The sequence below is a fragment of the Chrysoperla carnea genome, chromosome X (assembly GCF_905475395.1).
Source record: "Chrysoperla carnea chromosome X, inChrCarn1.1, whole genome shotgun sequence".
In the NCBI taxonomy this organism is placed as follows: Eukaryota; Metazoa; Arthropoda; class Insecta; order Neuroptera; family Chrysopidae; genus Chrysoperla; species Chrysoperla carnea.
The window spans coordinates 25,824,417-25,844,435 of record NC_058342.1 but is presented as its reverse complement, the minus strand read 5'-3'; the positions used below and the strand labels follow the sequence as shown (position 1 = coordinate 25,844,435).

The 20,019-nt window shown below is 28.8% G+C and overlaps 1 protein-coding gene across 1 annotated transcript in view; it reads left to right on the top strand.

Annotated features, from left to right (window-relative positions):
- The window catches only part of LOC123303025 (semaphorin-1A-like), a 196,323-nt gene that overhangs the window by 162,726 nt on the left and 13,578 nt on the right, over positions 1-20,019 (top strand). The window contains exons 4-5 of the mRNA XM_044886119.1: positions 8,059-8,155; positions 15,677-15,728. Coding sequence (XP_044742054.1) covers positions 8,059-8,155; positions 15,677-15,728 — 149 coding nt within the window. The remainder of the gene's footprint in view (positions 1-8,058; positions 8,156-15,676; positions 15,729-20,019) is intronic.

The following is a 20,019-nucleotide window of genomic DNA, read 5'->3' as shown; positions in this document are numbered from 1 at the left end:
CAGACGACATGGGCAGGGGAATTTATTACAACAATGGGAGCAGTTTTTAGTTCCATATGGTCAATTGATTTTTGATTTTATATTATAAATGTCATTAATTATTTATCAATTTTTTTTTCTAAATAATAAAAAACAATTTTTGACAAATACAATTCAAAAGTCAAAAACAAAAGTTTTTTTTATGTTTTCTTTTTGCATAAACAGAATCCTTGATAAATTTTCTTCATGATGAAAACTTTTTTGAAGCTTAATCATCGATTAATTTTTGTACAATTAACATTATTGTGAGTTATTCCATAAAGTATTGTGTTAAAATTCCAATTTTAAAATGAAATAATTCACAATTTTGTCCCACAAGAGTGAGCCCGTGAGGGGGACACATTCAAACAAAACTTTGGTGTTCATTTTCTTCAAACCTATGAAAAATAGAGAGTTGCAAATTTTGCAGGTAGCTTAAACTACACTGAGAAAAAAGATAGTCTGGTCAAATGATTTTCTGTTGTCTCAACTGTGCGGCGGAGTTGGATACGGCGAAGCCAGTATAGAAGTTTACTCAATTCCCTGACGCAGTTGGCAGGTCAATATTGTCAATTCCGTAAAGAATTGAGACACGTCAGTTCATCCTAATACCTATTAATTTAGAAAAAAAAATTGGGTTCAATTGAAGAAATGTGTTCAATTAAAACTGTTTACTTTTGCAACAATTGTTTATTCAACTGTTGGTAGCTTTCACTTAGAAGCGAAAGCATTTGACGTAAATTCGATTTGATTTGAATACCAAACTCCCTGAGTTCTATATTTCATTCCTTTGATCTATTATAACTGCTTACCCAAAGGAGTATATTTTAAACATATAGGAACATGTCACATTTGAGAGTTACAATAATTCGGTTATTTTATTCTCTAAGTTCTGAACTTTTTTCTAAAAATCCCGAGTATATTCTGTCGATGCTTGCCTTTATACATAATTTAGCGGATTGTTTAAATCATTCTAACCAATCCTAACCCATTCCTATTCCTATATTTTATATATTTCTCTATACAAGTCAATATTATAAGTCAATTATCCTGCAGGAATTATTGCAATTTTACTTATTTTAAATCAAAATATATTTTCATTTATGTTCATTGATAAATATGTTTCAAACAATCACCCGTTAAAATTTGGAAAAAAATCCTTCAATATTTTAAATAAAATTTTAAAACAAATTGATTGAAATGTAAAAAGTTCCAGGTCAATTATTGAAGATTTATTCATTGTACAATTAATTTTGTTGAATCAAAATTAAATTCATTTATATAATTCAAATTTAGTGGCCTCAACTCCACCTAAAACTTAACTTCAATTCCCTCACATAGTTGGTTTAAAAGAAGCTACTCAGTTTCTTTGATTCCGACAAACTTGTGTGAATCATAATTCTATTGACTCAACTTCGAATTTGACAACTCCGCGCGGAGTTGTCATGATTTCATAAATTTTTCTCTTTCAAATTTTATAAAAATTCTCTTTGAAACAAAAAGACAAAAGATTATAATTATCACCCTGTAAAACAATATTTATTATATTTTTAAAAAAAATGACAAGCACCTATTACAATCAACCAATGAATATGTTACGTGACGTCAGTTCTTGTTGTTAGATTGTGTTGTTGAGTTGGGGGTACCCAGTTTGTATACTCTGGCTTGCTTTGGCTTGGCTCTTTTTGCTTCGTTATGCTGTTATTGTTTTGCTAACGTGTATAGACTTTGTATTAAAAAAATCATACAAGAACTGTTTAAAAAATAAAATACAATCTTTTTCTATGTATTTTCAGTTTCAATTAACCAGGTAAAAAACCACCAATTAAATTTGATGAAAAAAAAAATAAAGAGTTTAAAACAATACCGAATTGTTGATCGCTTTAAATTATGCATTAATAATAACACACCTTAAATTTATTTTGAAGGCGTTTAAGAATGGGGATACAAAAGAGAATTGTAAGGTTCTTAGAATTTACCGGTATGGAATAACCTGTCCAAAATTATGAAAGTTTTATTAAGAATTATTAATTTTCGTAGAATTAATTGTTTTCGCGATTATTTTGTATGGATAGATGACTTTTTATGCAATTTTCAAGGACTAAAAAAGTGGACTAAAAGTACTAAATTATTCTAATACTAGCTAAAAGTATAACTTTGTAACGGCTCGCGAATGGTATGATATAAAATAGATGTTTCCCAAATAAAATTATACTTCAATTATTGACAAATATTTTAATTTAATTGTTCCTCAACAAACGTTTATTTCTTTAAAACATCAGGTTGTAAACCAGGATCCATGTTATTATCCGCTGTGAAAATATTCAATTAATTTTTTATTTTTAATTTATGACAAATACAACAAAAGCCATCTTTATTAATTTGTAAATCAAACCAACGACGATGACATACATTACATACTTCAAAATTCAAATTCTTTTGAGCAATCTGAAAATTTTCTGCATACATTTTAAAATTAATATCATCTTGATAAAGATATAATTCTTTTTGATCTTGTTTTCGTCGTTTCCGATGATCATGCATTAATGATCGATTACGATCACGCTCTTTACGACCCGCCAACGTACGACGTCGTAGCATTTTATTGCTAAAATTACAATTAATTAATAAATAACTTTAAAATTATAATAACTATAATTAAAATTTTTTCATTACTTGTATTAATATCACTTAAATTTTTAAGTTATTCAACTGTAGAACTGCAAAAATTAATGTTTTGTTATCACGTTTTTTGTATTTTTCAGAATCTACAGATGACCACTCTTAAATGTAGCCAATTATATATTTGTATTAGATGTAGCTCACAGGTGGTGCCACTATCTCTGCATATGTATAGATTGTATACATACATGTAATAAATAAAAAATGCTGTTGTTTTTTATTATTTATATAATTTTTTCTAAAAATAATGATTGATAACACATCTACACATAAATATGGAACTACAACATTTCATTTCATGTCTAAATCTTTTGTAGTTTTTTTTGTAAAGTTTACCACCAAAAAGTTACATTTTAACCTAGTAGAGTGATTATTAATTTCCAAAACTTGTTTAATAATTGAAACTAACGTCCAAGTATGACAAAAATATTTTTCCCAACAATTTTATCATATTTATGCCCGATTAAAATAATTTCCTCGCCAATGATTGCTTTATCTGGCTTTTCAAGAGTACAGAACGTAACTAGCGCCACCAATTGCTTAGTATGCAAACACTCTAACACGCATTAAAACCTTTTTGCAATCGTTACAAAGAACTAACTCACTTTTAATATTCTCAATTAAAAATCATTATTGCCAATCAAATCACGTGTTATTTAAAAAAAAAAAAGTACTTATATATTTTAAATTAATCTAAATATTTATTCTTAGCATGAATGAAAAAGCAAAAATTTATGTATGACGTCAAACATCAATGTATCATATATTAAATACTCAAGTGAATAAAATAAGCAAGTTTTTAGTTTTAATAGAAAACTCATATTACTGAGAGTAACGGTGTCTGTAGATCGTATTTAACTTTACTTAGACTAGTTATGGAGTATGGAGAAGTTGTCTTATTTAACTTTATTGACAACATATAAATCTATGAACTTATCAATTGGTTTATACAACATTTACAAGAATTCTATGGACATGTGTACATGGATTACGCATGCGGTTAAAAATAGATACAATAATACCATGTACACTGAGAAAAAAGATATTTTGAGTTAAATGATTTTCTGTTGTCTCAAATGCGCGGCAGAGTTGGATACGGTGAAGCCCGCATAAAAACTTACTCAATTCCCTGACTAGCAGGTCAATATTGTGAATTTCGTAAGGAATTGAGATACGTCATTAGAAGTTCATCCTAATATATTAAATTAGTCTGATTATTATTATTATTGAATCCAAAAAAAATTTTTGGTTCAATTGAATAAATATGTTCAATTAAAACTGTTTACTTTTGGGGGCGTCCATAAATTACGTGAGATGATTAAGGGGGGGAGGGGGTCGAGTCAAATATCATCTAATCTCACGTTGGGGAGAGGGGGGGTCTCGACAAATATCACGCAATTTTTTTTTCTGATTGAAACAAAAAAATATTATACTATTTTGTTGAATTTAATCCAAATTGTATGTACATGTTTAAAATTTAATCTTAAGCGTTAACGTAATATGATTACGATTATTCACTAATTCGTTCGGAAAGCACAAACCAAATTGTTTTTTTCTTTTTACAATAAACAATCTAACGCGTTTACGTAATAAACCCACTTTCTGAAAAATCTCACGTGAGATTGGGGGACGGGGGAGGGGGTTGACTAAAACCTCACGACATCTCACCAAGGGGAGAGGGAGGGGCAGAAAATTTAAAAAAACACCTCACGTAATTTATGGACGCCCCCTTTGCAACAATTAAAAGCGATTGACGAAAATTTGATTCGCTTTGAGTTCTATTTTTCATTACTTTGATTATTTTGTACAATTTAATTTACTGGATTGGGGTTTTAAAATTCGTAAATTGTTATAACTGTAACTATAACTGCTTACCCATAGGAATATATTTTAAATATATGGGAATATGACACATTTGAGAGTTACAATAATTCGATTTTTATTTTCTCTAAATTCTGAACTTTTTTCTGAAAATCCCGATTATATGCTGGCCATGCTTGCGTTTATACATAATTTAACGGATTGTTTAAATCATTCTAGCCAATCTTAACCAATTCCTATCCCGATATATTTTATATGTTTGTCTATACAAGTCAATTATACTTCAGGAATTATTGCTTTTTTACTTATTTTAAACCAAAATATATTTTCATTTATGTTCATTGATAATATGTTTCAAACAATCACTTGTAAAAATTTACAAAAAATCCTTCAATATTTTAAATAAAATTTTAAAACAAATTGATTGAAACGTAAAAAGTTCCAGGTCAATTATTGAAGATTTATTCATTGTACAATTAATTTTGTTGTATCAAAATTAAATTCATTTATCCTATTCAAATTTAGAGGACTCAAATCCACCTAAAACTTAACTTCAATTCCCTCGCGTAGTTGGTTTAAAAGAAGCCACATAGTTACTTTGATTCCGACAGACTTATGTGAATCATAATTCTATTGGCTCAACTTCGAATTAGTCAACTCCACGCGAAGTTGTCACAAGAAAGGTCTGTGTACTGGCATGTCATGAATGAAGTAGTCCATATGTTTATACGTCCATATATTTATTAAAAACCGGAATATTTATTGTCAAACAAGATGGCGGCTATAATTACTTATAAAACCAAGCAAGCCACTACACCTTAACAACAAATTTATTTCTAATCATTTCACTTTAAACTTGTATAACGCGTCTTTTTTATTTATTTATATAATTTGCAATCTGATTATCCAATTATCATTTCTGGTTTTACGCGTACACATTCATTTTTTTTATTCTGAAAAGAATGTTTTGATTTATTGATTTAACGGTGGATTATGGAAATTTTGGTCACTAATTTCCCGATTGATTATTAGTTAATTGTATATTTTTTCGTCCATTTTAAAGCACAACAAATGAAAACAAACAATTGACTGAGTTAATTGTTGAAATACCATGCATAGTCGGTGTTGATTTCTTTATGACATAACACATACAAACATGTGACACATACATAACTGATATTCAAGTATAGTACATATTATAAAATTTTTTTGACCTTTTTTGTGCTAAATTTCCTCGTCTATATAGCGAATATCACTTTTACGAGATGGGCAAACTATCTTCTCAGAGGTATGCTTATTATTATTAACCAAGCAGTATTTTTTTTAAATTGGCTTATATATTGCCCCAACATCCTTAAAAACTTTGAAAATAAATTTTGTAATACTTATTTTATTTTTATTTTTTTTTTAAGATGCAATTTTCTATTTACTTAAAGCACGTAAAAAAATCTCAGAACACGCAAATTTGCATAATAATTTGAAAAACAATTAATTTCCGATGAGTAAATATTTATTGATATTTCAAGGTTTTCCATGGAAATATATCATTAAACACAAATAATATGCAAAGAATTTCAAGTCTCTTAAAAATATTGAAATAAGTGTGAGTCAATAATGCAGCGCGAAAACAGTTGAAGGGTACTTTAACTTGTATTCCTATTTTTACAAAAAAAAAAGATGGTTAGAATAGAAGTTGTTGTAATTAATTCAGGGAAAAATATTTAAACCTCCTTTTAAAATTGACCTCTTTGACCACCTTATCTTATCCAATGGGTTTAGTCTGAAATTAGAATCAAGACTCATTATTTGAAGCAACCTACAAATTTTCGATTCTCTACCTTTTATGGTTTTTAAGAAAATAGAAACTTAAATTTTGCCCTAATTTGGACTCTCAAGGGAAAACAGGTATTTACGAAAAAGTGTTTCAAACAAAAATACTTTATTTTAAAATAACGAACATTTTTTACATTTAAATTTTGTATCTTTTACGATTTAAATGATGGGCCCTACGAAACCATTAAACCACTTTTTACTTTTTGAACAGAGCCTAAGTGGCCGAGCGGTCTAAGGCATTAGTCATAGACCGTTTGTCTAATTAGACTTAGGTTGCGGGTTCGAATCCAGGCAGCGGCAGTGCAACAATTATGATTAATGAGGGCGGTAGAATTGATCACATTGTCGTCGCTTGGATAAGAACGTAGTAACCGACTCCACCCACATCAAAATGTAATTGTAAATATGTTTGTAATTAAATAAATAAAGATTAACAAATAATGATGTGGATGGCCTGTGTTATAGGCGTATATGTCAGAGAAACGGAGGTTCTACCCCATAATTATTATTATATTTTTACTTTTTGAACACATTTAAAAAATTTCAGCTCGATAACTTATAACTTATAACAATCGGAACTTAATGAAAAATTCTTGTGGAATGATTTGCAGCGTTTTATTTATTTGAAATGTTTAATAAATAAATTATATAAATCTGAAAACGTAATTAATTGATTTGAAAGACAAGGGCAAATTTTACTCCAGGAAGTGATTTTTTTGTATTGTGAATAAATATAAAACTTTGGACAATATTACTTCGATTAATTTGTTTATCTTTATTTATACCCTGTGAAGTATATATCAATGTAATATAATTTTAGCCCCAAGTTTGTAACGCTTAGATTGATAATACGAACAAAACTAATTTGTTCATTTCCGTTTATCCATCCGTCTGTCCATATGTCCGTCCGTGATCTCGAAAACTCAAAAATAAAAAAGGGATATCAAGCTGGAATTTGTATAGAGTAACCAGAACGTAAAAAGAGTTCGTAAATGAGCAACATAGGTCAATTGGGTCTTTAAACCTATTTTATTCCAAAATTTCTAAATCTAAAACCGTTCCTTATTGACATGAATATAGGGCTACCACCTCGGTCAAGTCTCTCCCCCGGCACATTATGAAGGTGGTGTTGAGGGAGGGGGGTTGCATTGAGAAGCGGGAAATTCAAAAAAGCCCAATTTCGTCATATTTAATTTATTTCAACTACATCGAAAATATAAATATATTAGAAATTTACACATTTTGTCCATCATTTTGCACGAAAACTATCAGTCAATTTATTTTGGCATTAATCCTTAAGTATCTGTCAACACTTAATCACAAGGTACAGACATTAAAATTTTATACAAGCATGACTCGAACAAAACGAACAAACATGAAAATTCTGCACGAACGTGACTCAAATAAAACGAATATAAAAGTTTTACAACTGACTTCTTATCGTGATACCAACAAAATAAGCTGAAAAGATCTATAAACATTAAAATCATGAACAAAATCAACTCTCACTACTCTAGTTGCTGAGGTCAAATCCATCGTGGTGGCGATTCAGCAATTATAATGCTAATTTTTACTTTTTTGACACTGACCACGCAGTTACTTTTTAAGCCCGCCACCACTGGGCAAGGCCCGATCGGGTGGCAACCCTACATGAATCCATTACAAAAGCAAATTACTAATTTAGTTTTTTTTTTTCTTTTACAGAAGATATCCGAAGCGAAGTATTTTATGGTAATCATACGTATAGTGATCACTTCAAATTATTGGATTCAACAGATGATTACATCTTATTAGGTGGACGGTAAGTTATCTTAAATTAAATTTTTTACTAGAATAGTTAACATAATTACTAATTATTATCGAATCGGTAACTTTGAACGATAAAATAATAATAAAAAGCCCGGTGATCTAGGAATTTTTTGTGAATTTTTGAAACTTTGATCAAAAAATAAATGTATTTATAAAGTTTTATTGAAGTCCTTAGTATTATCCAATCCTTGCATTTCTTCTTAATAAATAAAAAAATGGAAATTTATACTATCGGCTTAGAAAAAATAAATGGCATTTGTCGGGGGTTTTTTAAATTTTGTAAATTTCACTTGTTATTGCAGTTATACAAATTCAGAATAAAAGGATTTGTCGTGGTCTAATAACATTACAATTTTATTTGTTCATTACAATAAATTTTTGTATGAAATTATGATTGCTTTTTAAAAATGATGAGGTTAGTTCCGGTATGTGACATTTGAATTTAATAATGGATTAAAAATTTCTCCTAAATTTTTATTTAAGTATCTATTGTGATTATTTATTTTTAAAAGCAACATATTTTTAAAACTTCTTAAACGCGAAATTTAAATTGGCCTATTATTGGGACCCCATTGGGCTTTTATTTCTGAAACTACTTGTGATGATCAATTAAGCGCATTAAGGTATCAGGTATTTAGTTATCAGGGTTTAGTTCTCCCTAATTTTTTTATTCTAATTAATATTTTGGAAAAATTCTTTCGACTTTTAGCGAATAATATTATCCGTTTTCATAATAAGAACTGTAAAAATCATTGGCCTAACATGATTGGTAAAGTTATAAACAATTAAATTGCTTATAAAAAAATTCTCGATCATATTTCAAAAAAACACCTTGAATTTTTGATTCAGTGGAGAAAAATACGACGAAAACCAGAGGTCGTTTCCATGGGCTTCAATCGACCCTCGAAAAAACCACTCACCGATCCTATTCAAAGGTGAAAAAGGTTACATTTTGGCAGATATATAAAAACACAGATACTACGCTACGCGTCTAGTCACAGCTTTAAGTAGTTTTTTTTATTAATTTTTTTTTTTTACTAATAAACAAGTGAAAACAAACAATTGACTGAGTTAATTGTTGAAATAAAATATATAGATATATTGTTATTGTTTGACGTTACTTAAGTAAAAAAAGATATCCACTCTAAGATAGCCACACATTCATAACTGATACTACCATATAATATATACTATAAAATTTGCACCTAATTTGTGCCCTCGTGGGTAAACAGTGAGGTTTACAAAAAATGTTTCTAACAAAGGTTGTTTATTATTTTATAAGGAACTTTTTTTACATTTAAACTTTTGCTCTATCTCTAACGGTTTACAAAATGACCCAATTGATCTATGTTGCTCATTTACGAACTCGAACTTACTTTTTACGTCCTGAGCACGCTATAAAGAGATTTCAGCTTGATATCTCTTTTCGTTTTTGAGTAATCGTGATGACAGACGAGCAGATGGGCAGACGATAGACGACAGACGACAGACAGACAACCGGAAATGGGGTATAAGGTGATTTTTTGAACACTTATACCAAAATTTTGTTCATAGCATCAATATTTTTAAGCGTTACATACTTGCGACTAAACTTAGTATACCTTGGTATATTTCATATACATGGTATAATTAAGTTAATACGAACATTTACGAATATTCGTAACTACTGAGATGTTGAATCGTATGCAGCAGTGCCCAATAAGCGCTCTCACTCGAACTCACAGGTTTCCATATGCATTGCTCGCACTCGCACGGACACGTTTTTCGCTCTGGAATTTCGTTCTGGCATTAAATATTTTAAATTATTAATTTATTTTATTTATTGATGAAATGACAAAATTGAATTTTTTTTAAATAAATATTTATAGCGTTCTGGCAACAATTAGGAAGGATGTAAATGTTCTGGCAAAAATTTTTTGTAGTAAAAATATTGTCGAAAGTAATTAAATGAAATTTTATGACTTATACTTTAACAAAAATAAGCCTTATTTCTTACCCTCTTTAAAAATTTAGGGTAATCCACCCCGACCACACATGGCTGCCAGAAATAGCTTTTCAGTATCTGTAGGTATTGAGGTTTTACTATGAAAAGTTTCATGCTTTTTGAAATGACCATCTAAAATTTGGTCACTGGCTCTTGGTCTAATAAAATATGAACAAATCAATTTTTAAAAAATGAAATAGATATGATTCGCTTTCATCACAACATGTTATAAATATTCTATTTGAAATAAAAATAAATAGTCGTAAATAATTTTTGCTTACAATGTTGAAATTGAATGCTATTAAATTGAAATTTTAGTGTGAATAAAATTATTATTTATACTAAAATTCCGTTATCAACAAATACAGACAAAGTGAAGAATATTTAGTATCTTCTGTGACTGGTATAACTGTCTATGACATATTCGTTCTGTTGACATATTATACAATATGTTGATTTTTATAAACAAATATAAATAGTAGGTACTTGAAAAGAATTACCATTTTTACCGTAGCCATAACGGGTAGGACAATACTTATATGTAAATGTTACAGTCAAAACTTTTAATCGAACAAGACTACTTTTGGCAAACGGCAAAACTGGTAAAATCAGTCAAAAGTACTTTTGGTCGCAAGCTTTTAACTATAGTTTCTCTTAAGGATGTATGAGCATTACAACAATGTTTGATTTAAAGGCTCAAAATTTGTTTGTAGGTAGTCTTTTACTCAAAGAATATGTGGTTAAAATTTCAGCTTAGGTATCCGTGCAAATTTTTAAGAAAAAAGTCATTAAAAATCGATATAAAATACATTGGCTCTTATGGAGGAATCTCAAAAAACGACATATTTTGGAAGTTTTTGATAATTTTCATTTGGAATGAATGAAAACAAATTTAAAAAAAACTTTTTAATAGAAAGTAAACATATTAGCAATGAATTAGAAAAGAAAAAAACTAAGTTTCACCGTCCATATAAGGGATGTAAGAGCAGGGTAGATTAAGGGTTGAAATTATTTTTATCTTATTTTCAACTTTGATGATGAATTTTGTTATAACTTCATGAATGTAGACGAAAAATAAGAATAAAATTTTTCGATATGTGTCTTGGTTTTCGAATTATCGAAAGCTAAATAATTAAACAAAATTTTCAATTTTCGATATTTTGAAAATTAAGCCAGATATCGAAAAATTTTATACTTACTTTTCGTCTTATATAATATAAATTTATCATCAAAATTGAAAATATCTATTTTTAAATTTGTGCCCCCACTACCATGCTCATACATCCTTAAGGACATATTCTTAAGGGTCTAACCCTATGCACCAAAAAGATCGATTTCTTCAAATTTCTAGACCAGAATACTGCCTTAAAATTCAAAATGACATCAATGAAATATGATCCCAAGAATCTAAGCTAAATTTAAACAATAATACATTCTAAATTGTGCATTGTGTTTTAAAAATTGAAAACGAAAGAAAAAACACAGTTGCATTACATTGCACAAATTGATGTGAACATACAAGATAAAATGATTATACTAACTGACTGAATAACGTTGCTGACACTTTACTTTGTACTTAACTAATAAAAAGCCTGTGCGATAAAATATGCAAGATTTACAGTTTTTATTTTAAAGTTTTTTTATTAAAATTTGTGACATGCAAACAATTCTATTACACATATTACGAAAACAATATTGTGTTTAGAAAAAATTTTTTTATATAAAATTGAAACTGTTTATAATTTATGTACATACAAAATGATTTTATTTATCTATAGTCGCAGAAACGAAGCAATGAAGTTCGAAAAATTTGAATGCGGTTTTCGGCATTCGATTCGTTAGAGCGTCAAGAAATTTTATGACCTAAATTGATTTATAAACGAGTGAAAACAAACAATTGCCTGAGTTAATTGTTGAAATACAGTAGAACCTCGATAACTTAAACCTCGGTAACATAAAAACCTCTGTTACTTCAAAAAATACTATGTTCCCTTCCCATCAGAGGCCAAAACCTCTATAACTTAAAATACACAACCTCTATAACTTAAATAAATAATCTCTGTATAGGCCCTCAGTAACTACATAGAAACATGTACATACCTCTATATTAACTAGGGTACATAGAAACATGTACATACCTCTATATTAACCTTTACCTAACATAGACCCTTGATAACTTAAAACCTCTATAACTTAAAATATTTTGTGTTTCCCTTGGACTTTAACTTATCGAGGTTCTACTGTACCATGTATAGACAACGTTGATTACTCTGTGACGTAACACATACATAAATGTCACACATATATAACTAATATACCCATATAATACATACTATACAATTTGCGCTCTCACGGGTAAACAGTGATGCTTACAAAAAAATGTTTCAAACAAAAGTTTTTTTTTTTATAAGAAACATTTTTTACATTTAAACTTTTATTCTATCTTTAACGGTTTACAAGATGGGTCCTACGAATCCAAGACCAAATTGACCTATGTTGCTTATTAACGAACTCGACTTCACTTTTTACGTCCTCAGCACGCTATAAACATTTCAGCTTTATATCTCTCTTCGTTTTTGAGTAATCGTGATGACGATTGGTGAAAATCTCATCGTTCTAGCATGTATAGAACGGAGATCTTTATTTTTGGGTGATTTTTCGCGCGTTCTTTTAACAATTAACAATCAAGCACTTGCAAGTCAATTAGGCCAAAAATTTGCGTGATGTTATTAAGTGAGCCTTATACTACAAATAAAAATTTTATACTTGTTAAAAATCTGACTTTTTCATAGACTTTTTGAGTGATGAAAATCGTAAAAATCTCTCCAAATTTTACACATTTTTTACTCGAAAACTGCAGGGCTTAGAGAAAAATGTCTACGGTCATTTTTTGTTGATTTCGACCCCAATGATATGATGAAATTTTTTTCGAAACGGTTCGGTAAATATTACATGCGAAAACTTAAGCTCAATGACGGGCTTTAACAAGACTAAATAAAATGTTGAATCCATAACATTTTTTTTTTACGTGTTGTAAATCATTCAGTAAAATTAATAAAATGTTATAAATTATTGCAGTAATACCACTTCGTAGTTTTTAAAATTGTAAAAAGTATTTTAATATTTGGCAAACAATTCAACTAAGCTTTTTATGGCAGTTTTATATAATTTGTATAATTGAATTGCGGAAATTTCAAACAGTTTTATATATTAAAAATTTTATCATATTCGTTTGTAGTGTACCTTTATATTTGATCGCTGGCGCGTCTGCTTGTAATCGTGGAATTTCTGAACGAGCTGAAAACCACGAAATTTTCTTTTTTTTTCTTTTTTTTAATTTTGATTTATTCATAGCTATGATTAAAAGTAATTTTATGGGTAAAATTATGATTAAAAATAATATTTGTATCACGTAAATGTTTTTTAATGCTTTAAAAATATCGTAAAAGATAAATTTTATACGTCAATATGACTAGTTTTTGACGTTTAAACCAAAGTTTTTTTATCTTTTCTTTATGGAAACCGACGCAAGGTCATACTTTTTTACATAAACAGAATCTGTGATAAATTTGCTAAAACTTTTTTGAAGCTTAATCAAATAATCACCGATTAATTTTTGTACAATTAACATTATTGTCTGTTCTTGCATAAAGTACTGTGTAAAAAATCACAATTTTAAAATGAAATAATTCACAATTTTGCCTCGCAAGAGGCCTCAAAGCTGTGTTTATTGTGATCAACAGACTTTGAACTATCTTTTACCGCAAAAAAATGAACATTCACCGTACTTGTTCAAACAGCCGTACTACTTGACCCCATTAAATTGATATCTGCTCCAGAGAACCGGACTGGTAAACGCTAGTATTTTTAGTATAAAAAAAAAAGTATCAATCACATAATAATCGTACTGGTACGTTTATTAGTGGAGTCATACCATTTATAGCCATATTAAATTGTTACTAGTGCATGTTAAATTTTATTTACAGATTTAATTAACATTAAAATATATAACAAGTAAAATTCACTTAGATTCGAATCAACTATTTATAATAAGTATTTCAAAAATTATATTACTATTAGAATTCCGTTTCTATAATCGAATGAGGTACTTTCGATAGTGAAAAATAAATTATGAAATTTGAAAAAAGTTAAATTTTATGTAAAAACTAGAGTGATACCCACCCGCTTCACTGGGTTTAAAAGTAAAGATAAGTAAAGATTGCTCTCGGTTATCCCCTTTCTATAACATTTGAAATAATGGTAAAGATTGTTTTACACAGGTAAAATATATGTATTGTTTTCTATTTTTTTTAAATGTATAATAGTAATTATTCATTGAGTATATCAGAGAAGATGACCTTGAATTATTTCATATTGACTATTTTTACAGAAATCTGTAATTTACGGTAATGTCAAATGACTACTTTTACAGAAATCTGTAATTTATGGTAATGTCAAATAAAAATAATTTTCACATTTTTTATTTATTTATATATCTTTATAAATTATATCTCATGTGTTATTCTGAAGTATGAGCTAAAAACCATTCGCTAGTTTTAGCGTGAAAGCGTAACAAACAAACATGCTTACTTTCGCATTTATAATATATAGAGATAGAGATTAGAATTCCGTTTCTATAATCGAATTGTAAGGAGTTTCGAGATCAAACTTTTTTGTATATTACTTGAGTACTGATTATATCTTCTGCTAATGGTCGATTCCTCATTTATCGATTTGTAGTAATAAATGTACTCATAAAACTTTAGGATATAGCATAGGCGCGACTCTACAAATTCACAAAAATGAGTCAAAGAATCCACAAATTTTTCAACAAAAAATTTCCTCTCAAAATTTTACCCCTTTAATCCTCTTAATATCATCGAATGGATTTAGAATAAAATTAGAATCAATAAGGCTACCTACAAATTTTCAACTCACCATCTTTTATACTATTTGAGAAAAAGGAAACTAAATTTTTACCCTTAGTTGGACCCTCAGGGGAAAACAAAGTTATTTACAAAAAAATGTTTCAAACAAAAGTTTAATTTTTTATAAGAAACATTTTTTACACTGACGCTTTTGTTCTATCTCTTATGGTTTACAAGATTGGTCCTACGGATCCAAGACCAAATGGACTTTTGAACTTCAACTCACTTTGTATGTCTTGAGCACGATATAAATAAATTTCAGCTCGATATCTCCTTTCGTTTTTGAGTTATTGGGTTGATAGATAGACAAATGGAAATGGACTAATTAGGTTAATTTTACGAATACCTATATCCAAGTTTTGTTTCTAGCATCAATATATCTAAGCGTTACAAACTAAACTTAGTATACCTTGATATATTTCATATGAAGAGTATAATAATTAATCATATTTAAAAAAAATTTAGCAAAAGGGCCACCATAAGATGAAAGGAGAATAAAAGAATTAGCAGAAAAATAAAATTTAATTTAAATTGTTAGAAAAACTTAATTAATTTTTATTAGCATTTATACTAAAATTTGTTTTTTTTTTCTTTTTTCTAGGAATAACCTGTATAATGTTAGCACCGACAATTTAGTGGAAAATTATAATCAAGTAAGTTCAGATAATCTAGTATATTCTAGTAATTTTTAATAATTTTTATAATGCAGTATTTTTTCCATGAAATATATCTTATAAAAGTTGTATACATACAAGAAAATTATCAGGTGATCACACATGAAAATTTTAAAACCATAAAGTTTTCAGAAAATATCTCTCAGCTAAAAATGATCATAGGAACATCAGCGAGGAAATATCATGAGCATTTTAATTGCAGTGGAATTTCCGTAATGTTTCATATTTGCAATAAGGAATATTGATAATTTTTTACACTAATCGCACTTTTCTGCTCTGAGCAGTCATTCTGTATCAGTGGGTAATAATTACACTGTGTGCTGTGTCCATCAGATCATTGTCAGTTTCGAACAATAGATGCTTTGTATGTTATACGTAAAATATTGAACATCAAATAATATTAATTATCGATATCAATAAATAAATCAAGTGAAAACAAACAATTGACGGAATAAATTGTTGAAATACCATTTATAGATAGTTTCTATTACGCAATCGTTTTTTTTTTATGTCATGTAAGTAAAGAATGATAGCTACACATACATAGATGTCACACACATATAACTGATATTCCCGTATAATACAAACTATAAGACTCAAATGAAACCTATGTTGCTCATTTACGAATTCGATCTCACGTTTTACGTCCTAAGCACGCATAAAAAATTCAACTTGATATTTGTTTTCATTTTTGAGTTATCGTGTTGACAGACGGTCAGACAAATGGACAGACGTACAACCAAAAATGAAACAATTAGGTGATTTTATAAACACCGATATCAAAATTTTGTTCGTACTATCAATAATTTTAAGCGTAAGAAACTTGGGACTAAACTTATGTATTCCTTGAATGTATTTCATATATACCTGGTATAAGAAAGTTTAAAAACAAGTATAGTGTGTAATGTCCGTCAAGTCATTGTCAGTTTCGAAAAATAGATGCTTTGTATGTTATACGTATACACACGCATTACTAAAAAGTTAGAGGTGCGTAAACTTAAACGTAACGAGGTCATTTAGAAAAAAATAGATCGAAAAAAATAGCCAAAAAAAATTTCTGTAATAGTGCCCCATTTTTGAGCGCAAGAGCTAAAAAATTCAAAACTCAACTCCATTATAGTTGACAAACTCAAATCAATCAACTCGTAATATTACAACAACACTCCAGGTCTAAAAATTTTCGGTCTTTTTTTGTGTCTATTTTTTCCGATTATGGATTTTTACTCCTCAAATTTTTTCTTACAAGGAAAATCTATTCTTAAAAAATATTTTACCAGGAGACTGTAAATTTAGTTATATGTCATTTTGAGTACCACATTTTGTCAGAAAATCCTATAAAATAGCGGAATCGTCTCTTTGTTAAAACCAAAGATGATGACCCCTCGTGTGACTAAATAAGATTCTTACATACTCAAACGGAAAAACGTGTATATAAAGAGGTTATCAACTTCCTTAAAACAATTTGCAGCGGACATCAAAATACAATTAGACCTACAGGCATGAACATCTAAACCCATTCAATCTTTCCATTCATTTAAAACACGCTTTGTGAGATGCAGTTGACTCACTCATAAACGTGGAAAAATTCTTGACAATTTTATAATTACATCTTGTTACCCTCTCATTATTCAAACAGAGGTTTTCATATTACAAATTGCAACAAAAAATATATAACATTTTTACAAGAAACGTTGTAATTTCCTGCTAGTGAAATACCTCCACTATGTATTATAAAATGTTTCCGTGCACGCGATCTTACCTGACACCACACAAAATGTTAATCTGCATGATAAATACTTTCTTCTGTGTTATTAAAGTAATCCTAGTCGAAAGAAAGCCCGACTTTTTGGTTACGGTTTGGATGATCAAGGTTAAGTTTAAATTTGAAAAGGTTGGATGCTACCACTAGGGACAGCCGCCATCTTGGTTTGAAGGAATGAGTTTTTTTTTGAAATAACTGCTACACTATTGATTTTAGCGAAAAAATAACGGAATAATTTTTGTAGATAATAGCATTCTCAACACAAGTGAAATTTACAAAATTAAAAAACTGCTACGGAACCCTAATTTGCGTTAGAAACATATCTAAGAACACTCCCCATTAAATTACCAGTCAAACAAAATCAAAAAATTCAAAATCGGTTCATCAGCAAGGTTTGATTACGGACAGACAACGGGGCAGATGAAACTAAAGAAAAGCTTGTAATTAAAATAAATTTAGCGTTTTTTCTCTTTATATTTTTACTTGATCATACTTAGAATTTATACCTTTCCTACTCTCTATAAATTAACTTGCCACCCCCCTACTTGCGACGCCCTTGTGCAGAACACAATTTTTTGGGATTTTTAGTTCATAAGACATAAATCTACGTATTTAAAATGGGGCAATGTTATTTTTAACATCACATTTGTAAACAATACACCTTTGACGTACGTAGCACCAATAAAAATCGCAAACCGTGTTCGTTACGCGGTCAAATAATAATATTATTTGATGCTATTTAACCATTAATTATAATTGTTTACAACTGAAAACTTAGAAATGATAAATTCTAAAAATAGCAAAGATCATAAAATTTATTTAGCATAAAAAATTAATTTTTTTTTTTTGAGCTAATGCAGATTGTTTCAGTAAAAAACATGTGTGTTTGATTGTTTTGATTTGTGAATTATTATGTTTAAAAAGCTATCGGTTGACCTTGGCTTTCAAATCAAAATAAATTTAATTTATTTTAAGATTTTTCAAATTATTATGTTACAATTATTAATTTATTGTTGATGCTGAATGTGAGCAAAATAAAATAATATAGACGCGGGAAAAATTGTTCGAAAAAATATTCTGTAATAGAGTCCGATTTTTGAACGCAAGGGCTAAAAACTTCAGAACCCAACCAACTTCTTTATAGTCGACAAACTCAACCCAAACAACTCGTAATTACAACAATGCCGGGTCTGTTTTTTCGATTACCGTGGAGCATATACATGCTCATTCTTCGGTAAATCATTTCGGATTCAATTCGATGAATCTTAGACAAGAAAACTTTTCAAAAAAAAATTTTAATAAAAAATACTTTTTAAGGGACAAGCTTTTATTGTACTAAAAAGTAGAAAATAATTTTAACTATTTGCTAAAGCTTGAGGAAGTTAAATAAAAAGTGAATATATTCAATATTGTAGGAGCGATGGGAAAATCAGTACCCCACAACCTTACCATGCATTGTCATCCAAACTAAATGTGCATGCAAAATTTCAGCTCAATCGGAAACCGGGATGTGGATCAATTTTGACTTGCAAGATTTGATTACAGACAGACAACGGGACAGGTGAAAGTAACAAAAAAAAGAAATTTTATTTGTAAAAATCAAAAGCTTACCAGGCACAAATCTAGTCCAATTTAGTTAAAAATCAATTTTCTTTTTGACCAACTCGTAATTACTCCAATACAGGGTCTTTTTTTTCCGATTACCTTGGAGCACTTACAGGTGCATTACTCGACAAAACATTTCGAATTCAATTCAAAGAATCTTGGACATTCTTTATTAAAATCAAAAGTTTACCAAGCACAAATCTAGTCCCATTTTTGTTAAAAGTCAATTTTATTTTTGATAGCTGTTAAATGTCAAGTTATTACAGGCTTTTTTGGATCATTTTAAGTCCCAAATTTCTCTTGTGATTTTCACCGTTTCCGAAATATTAACAATTTGATAAAAATTCCAAAAAGGCCTTTTTCAAAGCTGAAAATTAATGCTTACAAATTAAAATTCTTAAGCTTATCATAGTCCTGAATTGCTCACGCGTTCTGTGCATGTGTCAAACATTTCGCGCTTTAAATATTCTTTAACTTTATAAATCATAACCTCTACATAACTTTATATAAATTTATTGTTTTATGCACTTGCAAATTAAAAATAGTTTGATTACGTAATTATCGAATGATGTTTGGGAGTAAAAATATTAGAGCAGAGAAATGATTTAAATAATTTAATTCATTTTAACTAATTTCACCATATTTCTATAAAAAGTTTTTTTTTTAATTGTAAAAGCGAGACTTTTGCATACTCATTACCGACTAATGCCAAAAGTCGTACACATAATTTTATTGTTTATTTTAAATGTTCAAAAAAACTATGAAAAGAAATATAACACATTATTTTTGTTATAATTCGGGATGTTTATAAATTCATAATATGTACTTGTGAAAAACATTTTCCAATTCTGCATTGATTTATTTTCATATTTATTCAATTACATCAACGAAAATTTTGTATTT